The following is a 15,594-nucleotide window of genomic DNA, read 5'->3' on the forward strand; positions in this document are numbered from 1 at the left end:
CTCTTCTGCTTATTATGCTACTTTACAATGATATCCAAATACCTCTCCTTTTGCTGACTGGTTTTAAATTTAGTTTGATGCTTTTGTGGACTTAAGGGTGCTGCAAAATAGTCTTTCATTTTTACAGTCAAACCGAGAGAACATTTCTGGTAATGCACTGTTACTTTCATAGACAGATTTTAAGGCCAGAATGAATCATGATGATCATCTAGTCTGACCTCCTGCGTAACACAGGCCAACCCCACATCACAGCATCCATGTGGAGGGAATTTTTCTCCTCTACTGTGTAAGTGAGTAAGCAATTAATGGTTTAACTAAGCAGTAGTAAAATATCAAAACAGCTTTTAAACTTTAAACAAAATGGGCCAGATATTGATTTGAGTTACCCTGGTGAAAATCCAGAGTGAGTCCACTGCAGTAAATGAAGTTACTCCAGATTTATGCTATTACTTAACTGATATAAAATATTGGCCCAATGTTATCTATTTATTATTGCATTTTTTTCAAACTAAACTAAGTGATGAAGAATTCCTTGTGCAGAACATTTTTCTAGGCTCCCATCCTGCAGTCCTTATCCAGGAAAAACTCCCACTCACAGCAAAACTTACTTCGTTACCGTTATTAGTAGGGAGGATTTTTACTGTTCTCATATTTTATTCTACTTTCTCATTTGAAAATATTTTCATATTTAATTTCTCCTCACTTCGATGGGTTTTGTCGCAGTGGGTCAGGTTTTTTGGTTTTTGTATGTTTGTTTTTTAAACTTTGTAAATCTTTTGTAAGATGAAGATTTAAATCAACCAAAAAAACCCCACTTTAAAATCATCTCAAAATCAATTACTGTATATATCTCTCAATCACCTGATTAGTAGGAAACAGAGACCAAAGCATTACATACAGCATGCTTTAAAATTAATCTAAATTATCTCCATGTGCAGATCCAGCACCTCAGTTTACAAGCATGAAATTCCTCCTTGTGCAGAGGGCCTACACACCATTTAAGTCCCACAAAAACCTTCAAAATATAGCTTAAGTGGATCTTCATTTGTTCATAGACCTTTGTGGGTCCTCTGCAGTTGACACCATTTAATATTAAATATTCACTGATGGTGTGTTTTTAATAACCCTAGTGTCTTCCTATACTTAGAATAGGAGAAAGCACAGTATCATCATTACCTCAGCGTGGCAATTGTTGAGTTTTGTAGCAATCACTGTAAATATTCTGAATAGGAAATGATTTTACTCATGAGCTCCCAAGAGAAAATGTCTTGAATATTGGTCTCACTGGATCCCCAAACCCACCTGAACTCACCCCTACCTCAACCTACACATGCACAGTAAAGTCTCATGACACTAGCCCATGTTTTCTGCCCTTCTGTATTAGATCTCTCTATGCTGTATTGTGACATAGGGTTAATACTGACATGCTGTTTATAGCCACAGATGGCTCATTCTATCCCCCTGGAGCAGACATTTTAAAAGAAATCCACTGTCTTAGATATATTTCTTGTTCCTTATTATGTTTTTTTTAAATGGAAATAAAGCTCCTAAGAAAATAGAAAATTATCCAGCATTTAAAATCTGCCTCTGGAGTGGGCATCAAAGCAGCCCGATCTGTCTGTGAAAGTGCTACAGCACTAATATGTATATCACATTGCCACAGCAGGACCTGTCACTCTGTTTCACCAATGGAATTAGTAGGAAAGAGCAGAGATTAGTATAATACTAGCCCTAATACTCATAAGGTGAGTGTGCACATTTTTGTGGAGGGAAGCAGAGGCAACCTGTCCATCCATGATGATACTTGTCCCAGGGCTTCTGCACACATGGCTTCCCATAAGAGCATCACTGAGCACTGGTTCTACAGAATCTCCTGTGAATATAGACTTAGTCCTGTGAGAGACTGTCTTGCATGCCTAATAGTTGACCATCTCCTTAGACCCTAACAGCATATCCCTAGACTCATCCTTTTATCATTTGTTCTGTCTTCTAAGCAACCACAATTTTGTTGGCTCTTTTTCAGGAACACAATAGATCTTAAGTGTTACCTCTTGAACATATTGCATTAAACACATGGCCTCATCCCATTAAAAAATATAGCTCTTTGACTATAGGTTTGACAACTGGAAGCCAAGATTCCCAAGGCCTCTATACTTGCTACGCACATTTTGAAGTGTGTGGGCAATTCAGATGCGTTCATATCCTCTATTTGGCTTTCTTCTCGAAATTAGCCCCAAGACAAGCACAATAACAGACAATCCCAGGGTGCTCAGGCCCAATGCAATAGGGATTGTTCTCCTGTTTCTGTCAAGAGAGCATTCTTCCTCTGCAATTAAAGTTAGAATATAGAGTATGCATTAGATCAAAACAACACACTCCTAGAATACATGCCGATGCAGATACTTTTAGAACATAGCTACTGGGGACAACCCAGAATTCTCTGTCATTGCTGAACTCAGTATGTTTTTCTTTATGGAGGGATCACATCTCACAAAAACATACTTGCCTACATGGAAATAGCTATATTCCTTGTGGAGAATCTATTCTGCTTTATCACATACACATACGGAAAAAAATCTGTTGATACACGTTTAAGGCTTGAACCTGTGGAGCACTCCATGCATACAGTGCAAGGTTAAAAATAATGAGCAAGACTGGTATCCGACATGAAGGAGAACCTCTGCTGTGCAACTTTCAGTTACTCCTGCCTAATAGTCTGCCTGGTGCGAAGGTTCCGGATCTCTCGAGACATCTAGATAGACTTACGTAGTGCTGGGGAGGAACCAGTGGTCGTGGTACATGTAGGTACCAATGACATAGGGAGGGATAGGAGAGAGGTCCGGGAGGCCAATATTAGGCTGCTTGGTAAGAGATTGAAGTCCAGGACCTCCATGGTAGCAATCTCTGAAATGCTTCCAGTTCCACGCACATGGCCAGTTAGACAGGCAGAACTGCAGGGTCTCAATGCATGGATGAGACGATGGTGTAGGGAGGAGGGTTTTAGATTTATTAGGACATGGGGAAACTTTTGCAAAGGGGGAGCCTATACAGGAAGGATGGGCTCCACTGAAACCAAAATGGAACCAGATTGCTCGCACTTAACATTAAAAAGGTCCCAGAGCAGTTTTTAAACTAAGGGCTGGGGGAAAGCCGATAGGTGCGGAGGAGCACATGGTTTGGACAGAGACATCCCTTAGGGAGGATCTATTAATGGAGATTCTCTATGTCCTAGAAAGAGGACAGGATGGAAGATGATAAAATACAGGTAGGATCTGATGAGAAACCATCAAATGAAAAAAAAGTCCCTTTCAATTACATCATATAATGGCAGACAGCTAAAAAGTAGCAAGTTTTAAAAGTGCTTATATACCAATGCTAGAAGTCTAAATAATAAGATGGATGAACTAGAGTGCCTCATATTAAATTAGGATATTGATATAATAGGCATCACAGAAATTTGGTAGAATGAGGATAATCAATGGGACACAGTAATACCAGGGTACAAAATATATCGGAAGGACAGAACAGGTCATGCTGGTGGGGGAGTGGCACTATATGTGAAAGAAAGCGTAGAATCAAATGAAGTAAAAATCTTAAATGAACCAAACTGTACCATAGAATCTTTATGGATAGTAATTCCATGCTCTAATAATAAGAATACAGCAGTAGGGATATATTACTGACCACCTGACCAGAATGGTGAAGTGACTGAAATGCTCTGTGAGATTAGAGAGGCTAGTAAAATAAAAAACTCAACTATCCCTATATTCACTGGGCACATGTCATCTTAGGACGGGATGCAGAGATACAGTTTCTCGACACCTTAAATGACTGCTTCTTGGAGCAGCTAGTCCTGGAACCCACCAGAGGAGAGGCAATTCTGGATTTAGTCCTAAGTGGAGCACAGCATCTGGTCCAAGAAGTGAATATAGCTGGACCGCTTGGTAATAGTGACCATAATATAATTAAATTTAATATCCCTGTGGCGGGGAAAACACCACAGCAGCCCAACACTGTAGCATTTAATTTCAGAAAGGGGAACTTCATAAAAATGAGAAGACTAGTTAAACAGAAATTAAAAGGTACAGCACCAAAGGTGAAATCCCTGCATGCTGCATGGAAACTTTTTAAAGACACCATAACAGAGGCTCAACTTAAATGTATCCCCCAAATTAAAACACACAGTAAGAGAACCAAAAAAGAGCCACCGTTGCTAAACAACAAAGTAGAAGAAGCAGTGAGAGGCAAAAAGGCATCCTTTAAAAAGTAGAAGTTAAATCCTAGTGAGGAAAATAGAAAGGAGCATAAACTCTGGCAAATGAAGTGTAAAAATATAATTAGGAAGGCCAAAAAAGAATTTGAAGAACAGCTAGCCAAAGACTCAAAAAATAATAGCAAAAAAAAAAAAATGTTAAGTACTGTGACAGACCCAGACCAGTGGGGTACAGGGGTCTGGTAGAGGGCAAATATACTGGTCACTGGATGAGTAGTTTTCTGTTCCCTGAGTGACCAGAGCAGGGGCTGCACTAGAGTAATCAGGAACCTGCTAGAACCAGTTAAGGCAGGCAGGCTAATTAGGACACCTGGAGCCAATTAAGAAGAAGCTGCTAGAATCAATTAAGGCAGGCTAATCAGGGCACCTGGGTTTTAAAAGGAGCTCACTTCAGTTTGTGGTGCGAGTGTGAGGAGCTGGGAGCAAGAGGTGCAAGGAGCTGAGAGGGAGAGGGAGAGGGAGAGGGAGAGGAAGAGGGAGAGGGAGAGGGAGAGCTGCTGGAGGACTGAGGAGCACAAGCGTTATCAGACACCAGGAGGAAGGTCCTGTGGTGAGAATAAGGAAGGTGTTTGGAGGAGGCCATGGGGAAGTAGCCCAGGGAGTTGTAGCTGTCATGCAGCTGTTACAGGAGGCACTATAGACAGCTGCAGTCCACAGGGCCCTGGGCTGGAACCTGGAGTAGAGGGCGGGCCTGGGTTCCCCCCAAACCTCCCAATTGACCTGGACTGTGGGTTCTTCCAGAGGGGAAGGTCTCTGGGCTGTTTCCCAACCCACATGGTGAATCTCTGAGGCAAGAAAATCCACCAATAAGCGCAGGACCCACCAAGATAGAGGAGGAACTTTGTCACAGTACATCAGAAGCAGGAAGCCTACTAAACAACCAGTGGGGCCACTGGATGATCGAGATGCTAAAGAGCACTCAAGGACGATAAGGCCATTGCGGAGAAACTAAATGAATTCTTTACATCGGTCTTCACGGCTGAGGATGTGAGGGATATTCCCAAACCTGAGCCCTTCTTTTTAGGTGACAAATCTGAGGAACTGTCCCAGATTGAGGTGTCATTAGAGGAGGTTTTGGAACAAATTGATAAACTAAACAGTAATAAGTCACCAGGACCAGATGGTATTCACCCAGGAATTCTGAAGGAACTCAAATGTGAAATTGCAGAACTACTAACTGTAGGCTGTAATCTATCATTTAACTCAGCTTCTGTACCAAATGACTGGAGGATAGCTAATGTGACGCCAATTTTTAAAAAGGGCTCCAGAGGTGATCCCGGCAATTACAGGCTGGTAAGCCTGACTTCAGTACTGGGCAAACTGGTTGAAACGATAGTAAAGAACAAAATTGTCAGACACATAGATTAACATAATTTGTTGGCGAAGAGTCAACATGGTTTTTTGTAAAGGGAAATCATGCCTCACCAATCTACTAGAATTCTTTGAGGGGGTCAACAAGCATGTGGACATATAGTGTACTTAAATTTTCAGAAAGTGAATATAGTGTACTTAAATTTTCAGAAAGCCTTTGACAAGGTCCCTCACCAAAGGCTCTTAAGCAAAGTAAGTAGTCATGGGCTAAAAGGGAAGGTTCTCTCATGGATTGGTAACTGGTTAAAAGATAGGAAACAAACGATAGGAATAAATGGTTAGTTTTCAGAATGGAGAGAGGTAAATAGTGGTGTCCCCCAGGGGTCTGTACTGGGACCAGTCCTATTCAACATATTCATAAATGATCTGGGGAAAAGGATAAACAGTGAGGCGGCAACATTTGTAGATGATACAAAACTACTCAAGATAGCTAAGTCCCAGGCAGACTGCGAAGAGCTACAAAAGGATCTCTCAAAACTGGGGGAACTGGGCAACAAAATGGCAGATGAAATTCAATGTTGATAAATGCAAAGTAATGCACATTGGAAAACATAATCCCAACTATACATATAAAATGATGGGGTCTAAATTAGCTGTTACCACTCAAGAAAGAGATCTTGGCGTCATTGTGGATAGTTCTCAGAAAACACCCACTCAATGTGCAGCGGAACTCAAAAAAGCGAACAAAATGTTGGGAATCATTAAGAAAGGGATAGATAATAAGACAGAAAATATCATATTGCCTCTATATAAATCCATGGTACACCCACATCTTGAATACTGTGTGCAGATGTGGTCGCCCCCCTCTCAAAAAGGATATATTGGAATTGGAAAAGGTTCAGAAAAGGGCAACAAAAATTATTAGGGGCATGGAACAGCTGCCGTATGAGGAGAGATTAACAAAACTTAGACTTTTCAGCTTGGAAAAGAGATGACTAATGGGGGATATGATAGAGGTCTATAAAATCATGACTGGTGTGGAGAAAGTAAATAAGGAAGTGCTATTTACTCCTTCTCATAACACAAGAATTAGGAGTCACCAAATGAAATTAATAGGCAGCAGGTTTAAAACAAACAAAAGAAAGTATTTCTTCACACAACGCACAGTCAACCTGTGGAGTTCCTTGACAGAGGATGTTGTGAAGGCCAAGACACTAACCGGGTTCAAAAAAGAACTAGATAAATGCATGGAAGATAGGTCCATAAGTGGCTATGAGCCAGGATGGGCAGGAATGGTGTCCCTAGCCTCTGTTTGCCAAAAGCTGGGAATGAGCAACAGGGAATGGATCACTTGATGAGTACCTGTTCTGTTCATTCCGTCTGGGGCACCTGGCAATTGGCCACTGTCAGAAGGCAGTATACTGGGCTAGATGGACCTTTGGTCTGACCTAGCATGGCCATTCTTATGTTCTTATGTATGGCCAAAGAAGGGAGTCCATAGCCAAGCACTTCATTAGCATGATAAGGATCACACCTAAATCCATATCTCCTCAAACCTACAAATTCTCCATCCACAGAATCCCATATTTAACTCCGAACACCTGCGAGTGAGGAGGTTGGGGGTGGGGGGTGAGAGTTTTGGATGTAGGACAGAGGATTATGCCTAATACTGATTCTACTTGGAGTCATACATAGCATCCACTGTCATGGAGGCTAGAGCACAATAGCCCATCACAGAAGGACTTGCAGTATCAAGATCTTAGATGATAGATCCATTTACTAATTAAATAATATTTGGGAAATTTATTATATATCTAATGGGACTCCAGAGGCTTTTGTAGGCAAGTAATGTATATCTTTTAAATCTGCCTAAATATTAACTCCAAACATATCTTTTACCTGTAAAGAAGGAAGACAAATCCTGAAGTCCTTAGTCAGTCCCTAAATAGGCAAAACTCCTATTGAAATCAGTGAGAGTTTTGCCCAACTAAGGACTTAGGGATTGGGTTCAACGGGAGGTTGGCCTGAGGAAGAACTGAATAAAGACAGCAAAATTTAGGACATTTACTTGAATAGGACTTAAGGATCTGGCTCATTTAAACTTGCACTACAGTCAGAATAACATTAGAGATGAGAGGATAGTCTGAGTTTCACCATTGCCCAATGCTAGCAGCTGCAGGAAACTGATCATAGACCCACCTGATCTTAATGCACGAGCCTCACTCAGTGCTCCAGAGAAAGGCCTCTTATGTGATGCTTTGAGTACAGTAGTTTCCTCTGATCAATTAAATCCTTTACATATGATCACGATTCACGAATCATCACAGCTCAGCAGCCAATCCAATTTATACCCCAAATATGCTAGTGTCCAAGTAACTTTCTTCCACTGTGAATTATGCCTAATGCCTTGGGCACAGCAGGAAGGTCAGATGTTGACTGTCCTCCAAGAAAGATAAAGTCTCTCCATGTCTGTGACATACAATACTAAATCATAGAGTGTTAATAAAACTGTCTGATTCCTTTTCCTGCTGTTAATCTGATCTTCAATTCTTTTTAACCTCCTGGTCTGCATTGCTACAGGTTGTGGTGAGCTGTGGCTTGGTTTAATCTTCTCAGCAGAGGGGAATCTTTACACCAGCAGCATGTAACTAACCTGGAGCATATTCTGGAGTATAAAATGTCATCTATAACTCCAGAACTACCACACTGCTTACCCCACTCCTGATCCAGTTCTTACCTAGCTCAGTGGTTTCATCTAGTGCTGGCTGCTGCTTTTTTAAAAAGTAAGTCTTTGGTGAATTCAGGACTGTAGTAAAGCTACACAGCTTCTGTAATCTGCATTCAAACTCTCCACAAGTCTGCAGCTGTCTGGATCAGGGATGTTGGTTTGGGGGCAACTTTGGGTTGTGAGCACGGAGAACTATTTCCAGTATATGGAAGTGTGATTCAAAAGTAACTTTTAGGGGTTTCCAAACACACTAGAACAAGCCAAACTCCTCCCTGATGTAACTCCATTGTGGCTTATACAAAACCATAAGTATCTTGAAACCCACTGTCATTGCTGTTGGTGTTTTCTTTCTTCCTTTTTTTTTTTTTTTTTTTTTTTTTTTTAAAGATAAGCAAATCTGGTGCAATGGAAGTGAAACTGCACTGTCTCAGAGACGTGCCGTAAGAAGGCCATTTGTGTGGCTGCTTTATAGAGCCAGCTTTCCCTGGGGATTTTTCATTCATCATCTGCATACAGAACAGTATGTAACTTTCTCATAACTGTTTCTTGGTCATTGGGGGAATTCTTTTAACCAAAGTTACCTGCCTTCTGGCCTTTTGGTTAAGATCCAATATAACATCATTTTGGAGACGTCCTTGATTAGCAGGCTATCTCCTGTTATAGGAAGACAGATTATGTGATCTAATAGACCTTTTATATGTGTTACCACTGGAGATGGGGCCATACCAAAATCCCAAGTCTGAATAAACTCATTCTTTTGGGAAGTTCAGATCTGAATTTGGAGACCAACTATGATCCACATCAGCTCAGTTTTGTTGTATGGAAAAAACCTTTGTGAGAATGTGTTTACGTTAAAACAAATGCCAACTAAATCTTGCAAATTCAGCTTAAATTTTAAGAACTTTTAAAAATATCTATGGGGGAAAATGTGAAGAAGATGATGTCATAGGGAACTGCAGGAGGTCTATGGAGAACCCAGTATAGTAAATGTAGTGAAGTCCCAATCACTTCATTGGACAGGGCATGTTGTTAGGATGATGGAAGACACACCAAACAACGCATTTCTTGGAAGGCCATCCTTATGGTGTCCAACCTCATGGCTAATAAGGAGAAATTGGAGGGATAACAGTGAGCAAAGTCTAAGACCTTTTAATGTGAATTACCCTCAACTGGAAAAATATGCCCTTGACAGAAAGAGATGGGGACAAATTGTGAGAGTGGCCAAGGTTCTCCATAGTCTACAGAGCCAGGAAGCAGTATTAGAGAAAAACACACCGTTTCCCACTATATTACCTTCTATGCATAATGAGAAGTACTAGCCTGCCTGGAGGAGGAAGAGGAGGAGAAGGAGCTGAAATGCTGAACTAGCAAAGGAAGAACAACAATTTAGTTTTAACAAAGTCAAAGGAGAGAATGAGACAGGGAAGGGGAATCAAGGAAATGATCTTTTGAAAGCAAGTAGAACATCAGAGGGCAAAGGAAGAGCTATGCACCTTTTCTTTTAATGTGTGTAAATGGCAAGAGAAATGAGAAATCTGCTTGACTACTTAGGTTCGGGTATGGTGCCATGACCATAGAATATGAGCACCTTATACGAATTAAAAGCACAAGACAATATTGATCATCCTGTCTCTTTCTTCCGAGTGGGTAGCACTAAGCTACTTGACTGGCTTGTGTTTGCGTGCCTGTATGCAAGAGGAACTCGTTCAAGGAAAGCCAACTTGAAGAGATGAGCTTTGCATTTAATGCTGAATATAAGCAGGCTGATGGTCATTCTTGCTGGACCTTTTCTGATAGTGAGTTCCATAGTCTCTAGGTCCAGACCCACTAAAAGTTCCATCTCCTGCATGCCACAGCTGTTCCCTACTGGATGGCAGGTTCATCATTCCAGTGAAGTGTAGCTGTTGTGGGAGATCATGGTTCTAAAGGGACAGATGTTCTCCCAGGTAGCTAGTCCCAGAGACAGCTTTGACAACAGAGACCTTGAATTGGACTCTGTATACAATGGACTAGAGGACAGGAAGCCAATGCAATGGTTGTAAATACACTTCCAGTAGCATTGGGAAAGCAAGAGGAGGTGGGGGATAGAACGGTCACTGAGAGACAGGTAGGGTCAGGGATGGTGAGTTTTTAAGGATGAAGGGAAATAGAGCATGTTTATAGGCAGAGGGAAAGGAGCCAAAAGTCATGGAGAGGCTTTCTGCTTCATGCCCTGGCCTGAAATATGACTGGGAGAGACCGAAGACATCAGCAGCTGGCAGATGGAAACACTGGGGAAGCAGTTTGCCTTAGAGAGCCATTACTTTACATTGATTTTCCACATATTTAACGGAGCCACCATATTTCCAGCCTGCCAGCCCACAATGAGAAAAGCCTCCTTGCTATATTAATAATACTGAAATGCTGCCCAGTTGCAAATCTTTAGCTCCTGGAGCCACAAAATAAGCCTGGATGAGCTAACTCTCTAACGTACCTTTCCCAAACTGGTCACCAACAATGGCAAAGGCTTGGAGTTGGGTGTTAACAGTGAGCAGCTGGAAGTTGTCTGCCAGGTTCACCATCTGTTTGCTGAGACACTTAAATGAATTCCCCATCGTAGCTGTAAACAGCTGCTTGCTTGTAACACTGTGCCATGAACCTGGAGGCCACAAAGAGAGAGAGACACAAATAGGAATAGACAATAACTCTACGGAAACATTTCTGAGGTTGAGTGGTGGCTGATTCTGAAGAGCCTTTGTTCCCAATGCTTTGGGAGGGCAGTAGACACTTCTGTGGGTGCATATTGGAACAGTCTTTGTAACACAATGTTTATCAGCCCCAAATATTTTTTTTAATGGCTGCTTTAATGGGCAGACCTTGGGAAGATGAGAGTTTGGGATGGGTTTGGAAAGCACACAACAATTCACATGCTTCTTCAAACCTTACCTGAAATCCTCGAGTCTGCAAAACTGGGATGAAAATTTCACAAGAATTAGCCTTTATGCCAGGTCTCCAGTCCTGTCACTTCCAGCCACAGATGCCAATCGATTCTCTCACAGGATTTGGGGACTTCTGGTGCTGATTGCTGAATAAACCGTTTCCCAGCACTACAGCACTTTATAAAAAGGTTTGGCTCCAGTTTGATTCAAGAAGTGAGCGATGTGTCAGGCATGATTGGTTCTCATGTTTTACTACCCAGTTGGTCTAGCCCTAGTTTTAATGTGCTGCATGCAACTTTTTGCAAGACATGGGGAAGCTCTGTGAAAATTGGCACTGAGGGTAGCCCTAGATAGGCATCTCCTTTGGGCCTGCTCCTTCTTTCCCGTTCAGTGTTATTAATCAGAAGTAGCTCCATTAAAGTCAATGGAATTCTCATACATGAGAAGAGAATCAGGCAAATAAACTCAGATCCTGAAAGGCATGTAGACACCTAACTCCCATTTAAATAAATACCTTTGAGGATCTGGGCCATAGTGTCCAGCACTATCAGGACACCCCTGCTTGAGTGATTACTTTAGTTTCATTCTTCGTCTGTTGGCCAGAGAGTAACAAGCATGAATCAGAAGACTAATGAATAACATGTGGGTCAAAACATACGTAAAATTAATAATAGGGAAAATATATAATGATGGTGCAGGATTCATCACTTTGACCTAAATAGAATTCTCTAGTGTTGTTTTCCATGAGTTAGCACTTCAGATGTTACTCATTTATGTTAAAGCTGTGAGCACCAGGCCAGTGTGAGAAAGAGAAAAACTTGGGTCTGTTGTGAAGATGGGTCAGAGACAAAATTACAGCTCTTGACACCAAGGGTTATTAAAAAAGCGCTTGGGTTAGGATCCAAATTTTAAAATTGGTTCTTATATTTACATTGTGCCAAACCAACATGTCTGACATGACCACTCCTACACTTTGCCGTGTTTGGAAGCTCTATCCAGATCTGAATTTCTGTGGCGTGTGCTTGTTTCTGGTTTATAAGTCACAACGTTTCTGGTTTATAAGTCACAACGTTTCTCTCTGGGTGCAGATACAAAACTTTCCCAAAGCTGAGTGGTATTTGGATTTGGACCCTTCTCCAGTCTATATCAAGGACAGTTGAGAGGTATAGGAATGAGTTGGAGACACAAGTACGAAAAATTATTGTGATGAGTTAACTGCAACTTAGTCACATCTTTTTGATTTTTAAACCATAAAAGTTTAGGTGGAGGCTAATTTGAAAGAGTGACTAAAATACAGTAACCTATCAGCAAAATCACTGCTTTTAAGTAAGGCAGCCTGAGTCTACCCCCAGATATGTAGACCCCCAGATATGTAGAAAACTGAAAATAACTGATAAGAAAAAAATCACAAACAAAATTAAATCAAGAATGGTTTGGAAATGAAATTAACACCGTGAATATAAAATACACAAACACTTACCCACGGAGGGTATCTTTAAGCTGGCCTCAACTGTACTGATGTAATAGACTCTATCTTTCTGCAAAATAACAAATTAATATCGTTAGCTGCCGTTGCGCCTTAATGTTTGTGAAATATAATACACAGTATACTGCGGGGCAGGGAAGACAAACCCAGCAACATGGACTCAGGGAGGATATGAGAAGAAATAGTTATTGTCTCGCTAAACAAAGCAGGTGTTTTGTGGAAGAAACTTAAATTCCATTGCCCTGTGGAGCTTCAAGGTTATTATTAATTTTCCAGATGCTTTACAAAAGCAAAAAGTCACAGGGCCAGGTTATCATCTGGTGTAATTTCAGTTCTATTGTTTTCAATGGAGCTGTGCTGATTTATAATGATTGAGAGTCTGGCTAACAGTCCCGGCCCTGAAGAGTTTATGATTCAAATTTGACACGACCCATGAGGGTCATTAAAAATAAACCGAGGGTGAATGAGAAAAAATGGGCAAAGGTAGCAGTGACGAGATCACACAATTATTCAAGATTGGAACATATCAAAAAAATCCTCCCATCAGATCCTGAGAATCAACTCCCTCAACCAGCCCATAGGGACTTTATTTTAATATTCTGGTGCCAGAGTCTGGCGCAAGCACCCTGCCATATACACTACAGTGTTGTATGTGAGTATAAGCCATATATATGCAGTGTTGTTCAGGGCCGGCTTTAGGAACTGTGGGGCCCGATTCGAATACCCGGCGGCGGTCAGGGTCTTCGGCGGCACTTCGGTGGCGGGGGGTCCTTCACTTGCCCCGGGTCTTCCGCGGCACTGAAGGACCCCCCCGCCGCCAAAATGCCGCTGAAGACCCGGAGTGAGTGAAGGACCCCCAGCCGCCGAAGTGCCGCCAAAGACCCGGACCGCTGCCGGGTGAGCAAAAAAATTTAAAAGGCGCCTAAGGTGCGGGGCCCTCTTAGGCGCGTGCGCGGGGCCCTCTTAGGCGTGGGGCCTGATTCCGGGGAATTGGCCTAAAGCCAGCCCTGGTGTTGTTGTAACTGTGTTGGACCTAGGATATTAGAGACCAGGGCCGGCGCTTCCATTTAGATGACCTAGGGGTTGCCTAGGGTGCCAGGATTTGGGGGGGCAGCATTTTGCTGCCCTTGGCGGCAATTTGGTGGCGGGGGGTCCTTCCGCGCTCCGGGTCTTCGGCGGCAATTCTGCGGCGGGTCCTTCAATCGCTCCGGGACCCGCCGCCAAAGTGCCCCGAAGACCAGGAGCGTGGAAGGACCCCCCCGCCGCAGAATTGCCGATGACAACCGGGAGCGCGGAAGGACCCCTGCCTAGGGCGCCAAAAACCCTGGTGCCTCTCCTGTTAGAGACACAAGATAGGCGAGGTAATATCTTTTATTGGACCAACTGGTAAGAAAGACAAGCTTTAGAGCTTACACAGAGCTGACCTGAAGAAGACCTGTGTAAGCACCAAAGCTTGTCTCTCCCACCAACAGAAGTTGATCCAGTAAAAGATATTACCTAGCTCACCTTGTGTCCGTACGTTTCCATGTCATTTGTGGTAACCGCATGTTGGGGAGGGTTCCGCAAGTTTTTGTATTACACAAGTTAATAGGCACAAGATGAGACCTTTTATTTTTCTACCCTGTGTTCTGCTGTTATACTTGGAGGGAGAATCTCCACACTGCTCTCTTTAGTTGAATTTATGTATGACTTACACAGAGCTGAATGGTGGCTTTAAATCAGTCTCACAGCAGTTGCACTGCCCCAGCAGCAGCTCCTGGATTCAAGGTGCTTGGGACAGGAAGATGTCTGCAACAATTTGTGCATTTCCACTGTGAGTAGAGATCTCCTCTTTCCAGTTTGGGCTTTGCTTACCTTCCATTCAGTGTAACAACCATTTGAGGTGAAATCATATCGCAAAACAAGAGAGGAAACTGTAACAGGAATGGTCCTTTCTGTAACTTCTGTAATTGCACACACCTCCCACAAGGCCAGCTTGATTTCACAGGCTTGCAGCTTTGTGGAGTGGAAAATACCTGAGATCGTGACAGCTGACTGTGGTATTTTCAGCTGACCATCCTGCGTGGGTATTGCACTAAAGCCTGGTGGAGTGTGATTGTCTGATTGCTCTGCCCTGGGACCTTCACGGAAATAAGAGCTGTATCTTATGAGGCTATTCCCAAGGAGCAATATTTTAAATGAAAGAAATGCAAGTTTCAGGTTTAGAATTTGGCCCTCCTCTTGTAGCCCTGCTGCGAGGCTGAATTACCAGTGGCTTCAGCCATAGGCACCGACTCCGTGGGTGCTCCAGGCCTGGAGCACCCACGGGGAAAAATGAGTGGGTGCTCTGCACCCACCAGCAGCCAAGCTCCCCTCACCCTCCGCCCCACTTCCTCCCCGTCCCCTGAGTGGGCCGCGTCCCCGCTCCTCCACCTACCTCCCAGCGTTTCCCGGCTGGACGCCACCAAACAGCTGTTTGGCAGCGTTAGCACACTCTGGGAGGGGGGGGAAGGAGCGGGAATGTGGCGTACTCAGGGGAAGAGGCGGGGCCGGGGTGGAGATTTGGGGAAGGAGTTGGAATAGGGGCAGGGAGGGGGCGGAGTTGGGGCGGGGACTTTGGAGAAGGGGTTGGAATGGGGGCGGGGCAGGTGTGGGAAGAGGTGGGGCAAGGCCTCATGGAAGGGGTGGAGTGGGGGCGGGGCCGGGGGCTGACGGGGGGGTTGAGCACCCACAGGAAAGAGGGGAAGTTGGCGCCTATGGCTTCAGCTACAGTCCTGTGTATGGAAGGACTGGAGGGTTAGACTGCTGGCTAATTGCCAGCTGGCAACTATTCTCCTCTTGTACTTCTCCTTCTCAAAGTAAGGAGAGTTTTAAGGCTCACAGGTTTCAACAACAATAA

General features: G+C 43.2%; 1 protein-coding gene across 1 annotated transcript in view; it reads right to left on the bottom strand.

The window, feature by feature from the left end:
• Positions 1–2,186: 2,186 nt before the first annotated feature.
• LAMP3 (lysosomal associated membrane protein 3) overlaps positions 2,187–15,594 on the bottom strand; it is a 32,689-nt gene continuing 19,281 nt past the window's right edge. The window contains exons 4-6 of the mRNA XM_065411434.1: positions 12,711–12,768; positions 10,786–10,950; positions 2,187–2,326 (exon numbers count right to left, since the gene is read on the bottom strand). Of these exons, the coding sequence (XP_065267506.1) occupies positions 2,187–2,326; positions 10,786–10,950; positions 12,711–12,768 (363 nt within the window). The remainder of the gene's footprint in view (positions 2,327–10,785; positions 10,951–12,710; positions 12,769–15,594) is intronic.

This window comes from Emys orbicularis, chromosome 9, assembly GCF_028017835.1.
Source record: "Emys orbicularis isolate rEmyOrb1 chromosome 9, rEmyOrb1.hap1, whole genome shotgun sequence".
Taxonomy (NCBI): domain Eukaryota; kingdom Metazoa; phylum Chordata; order Testudines; family Emydidae; genus Emys; species Emys orbicularis.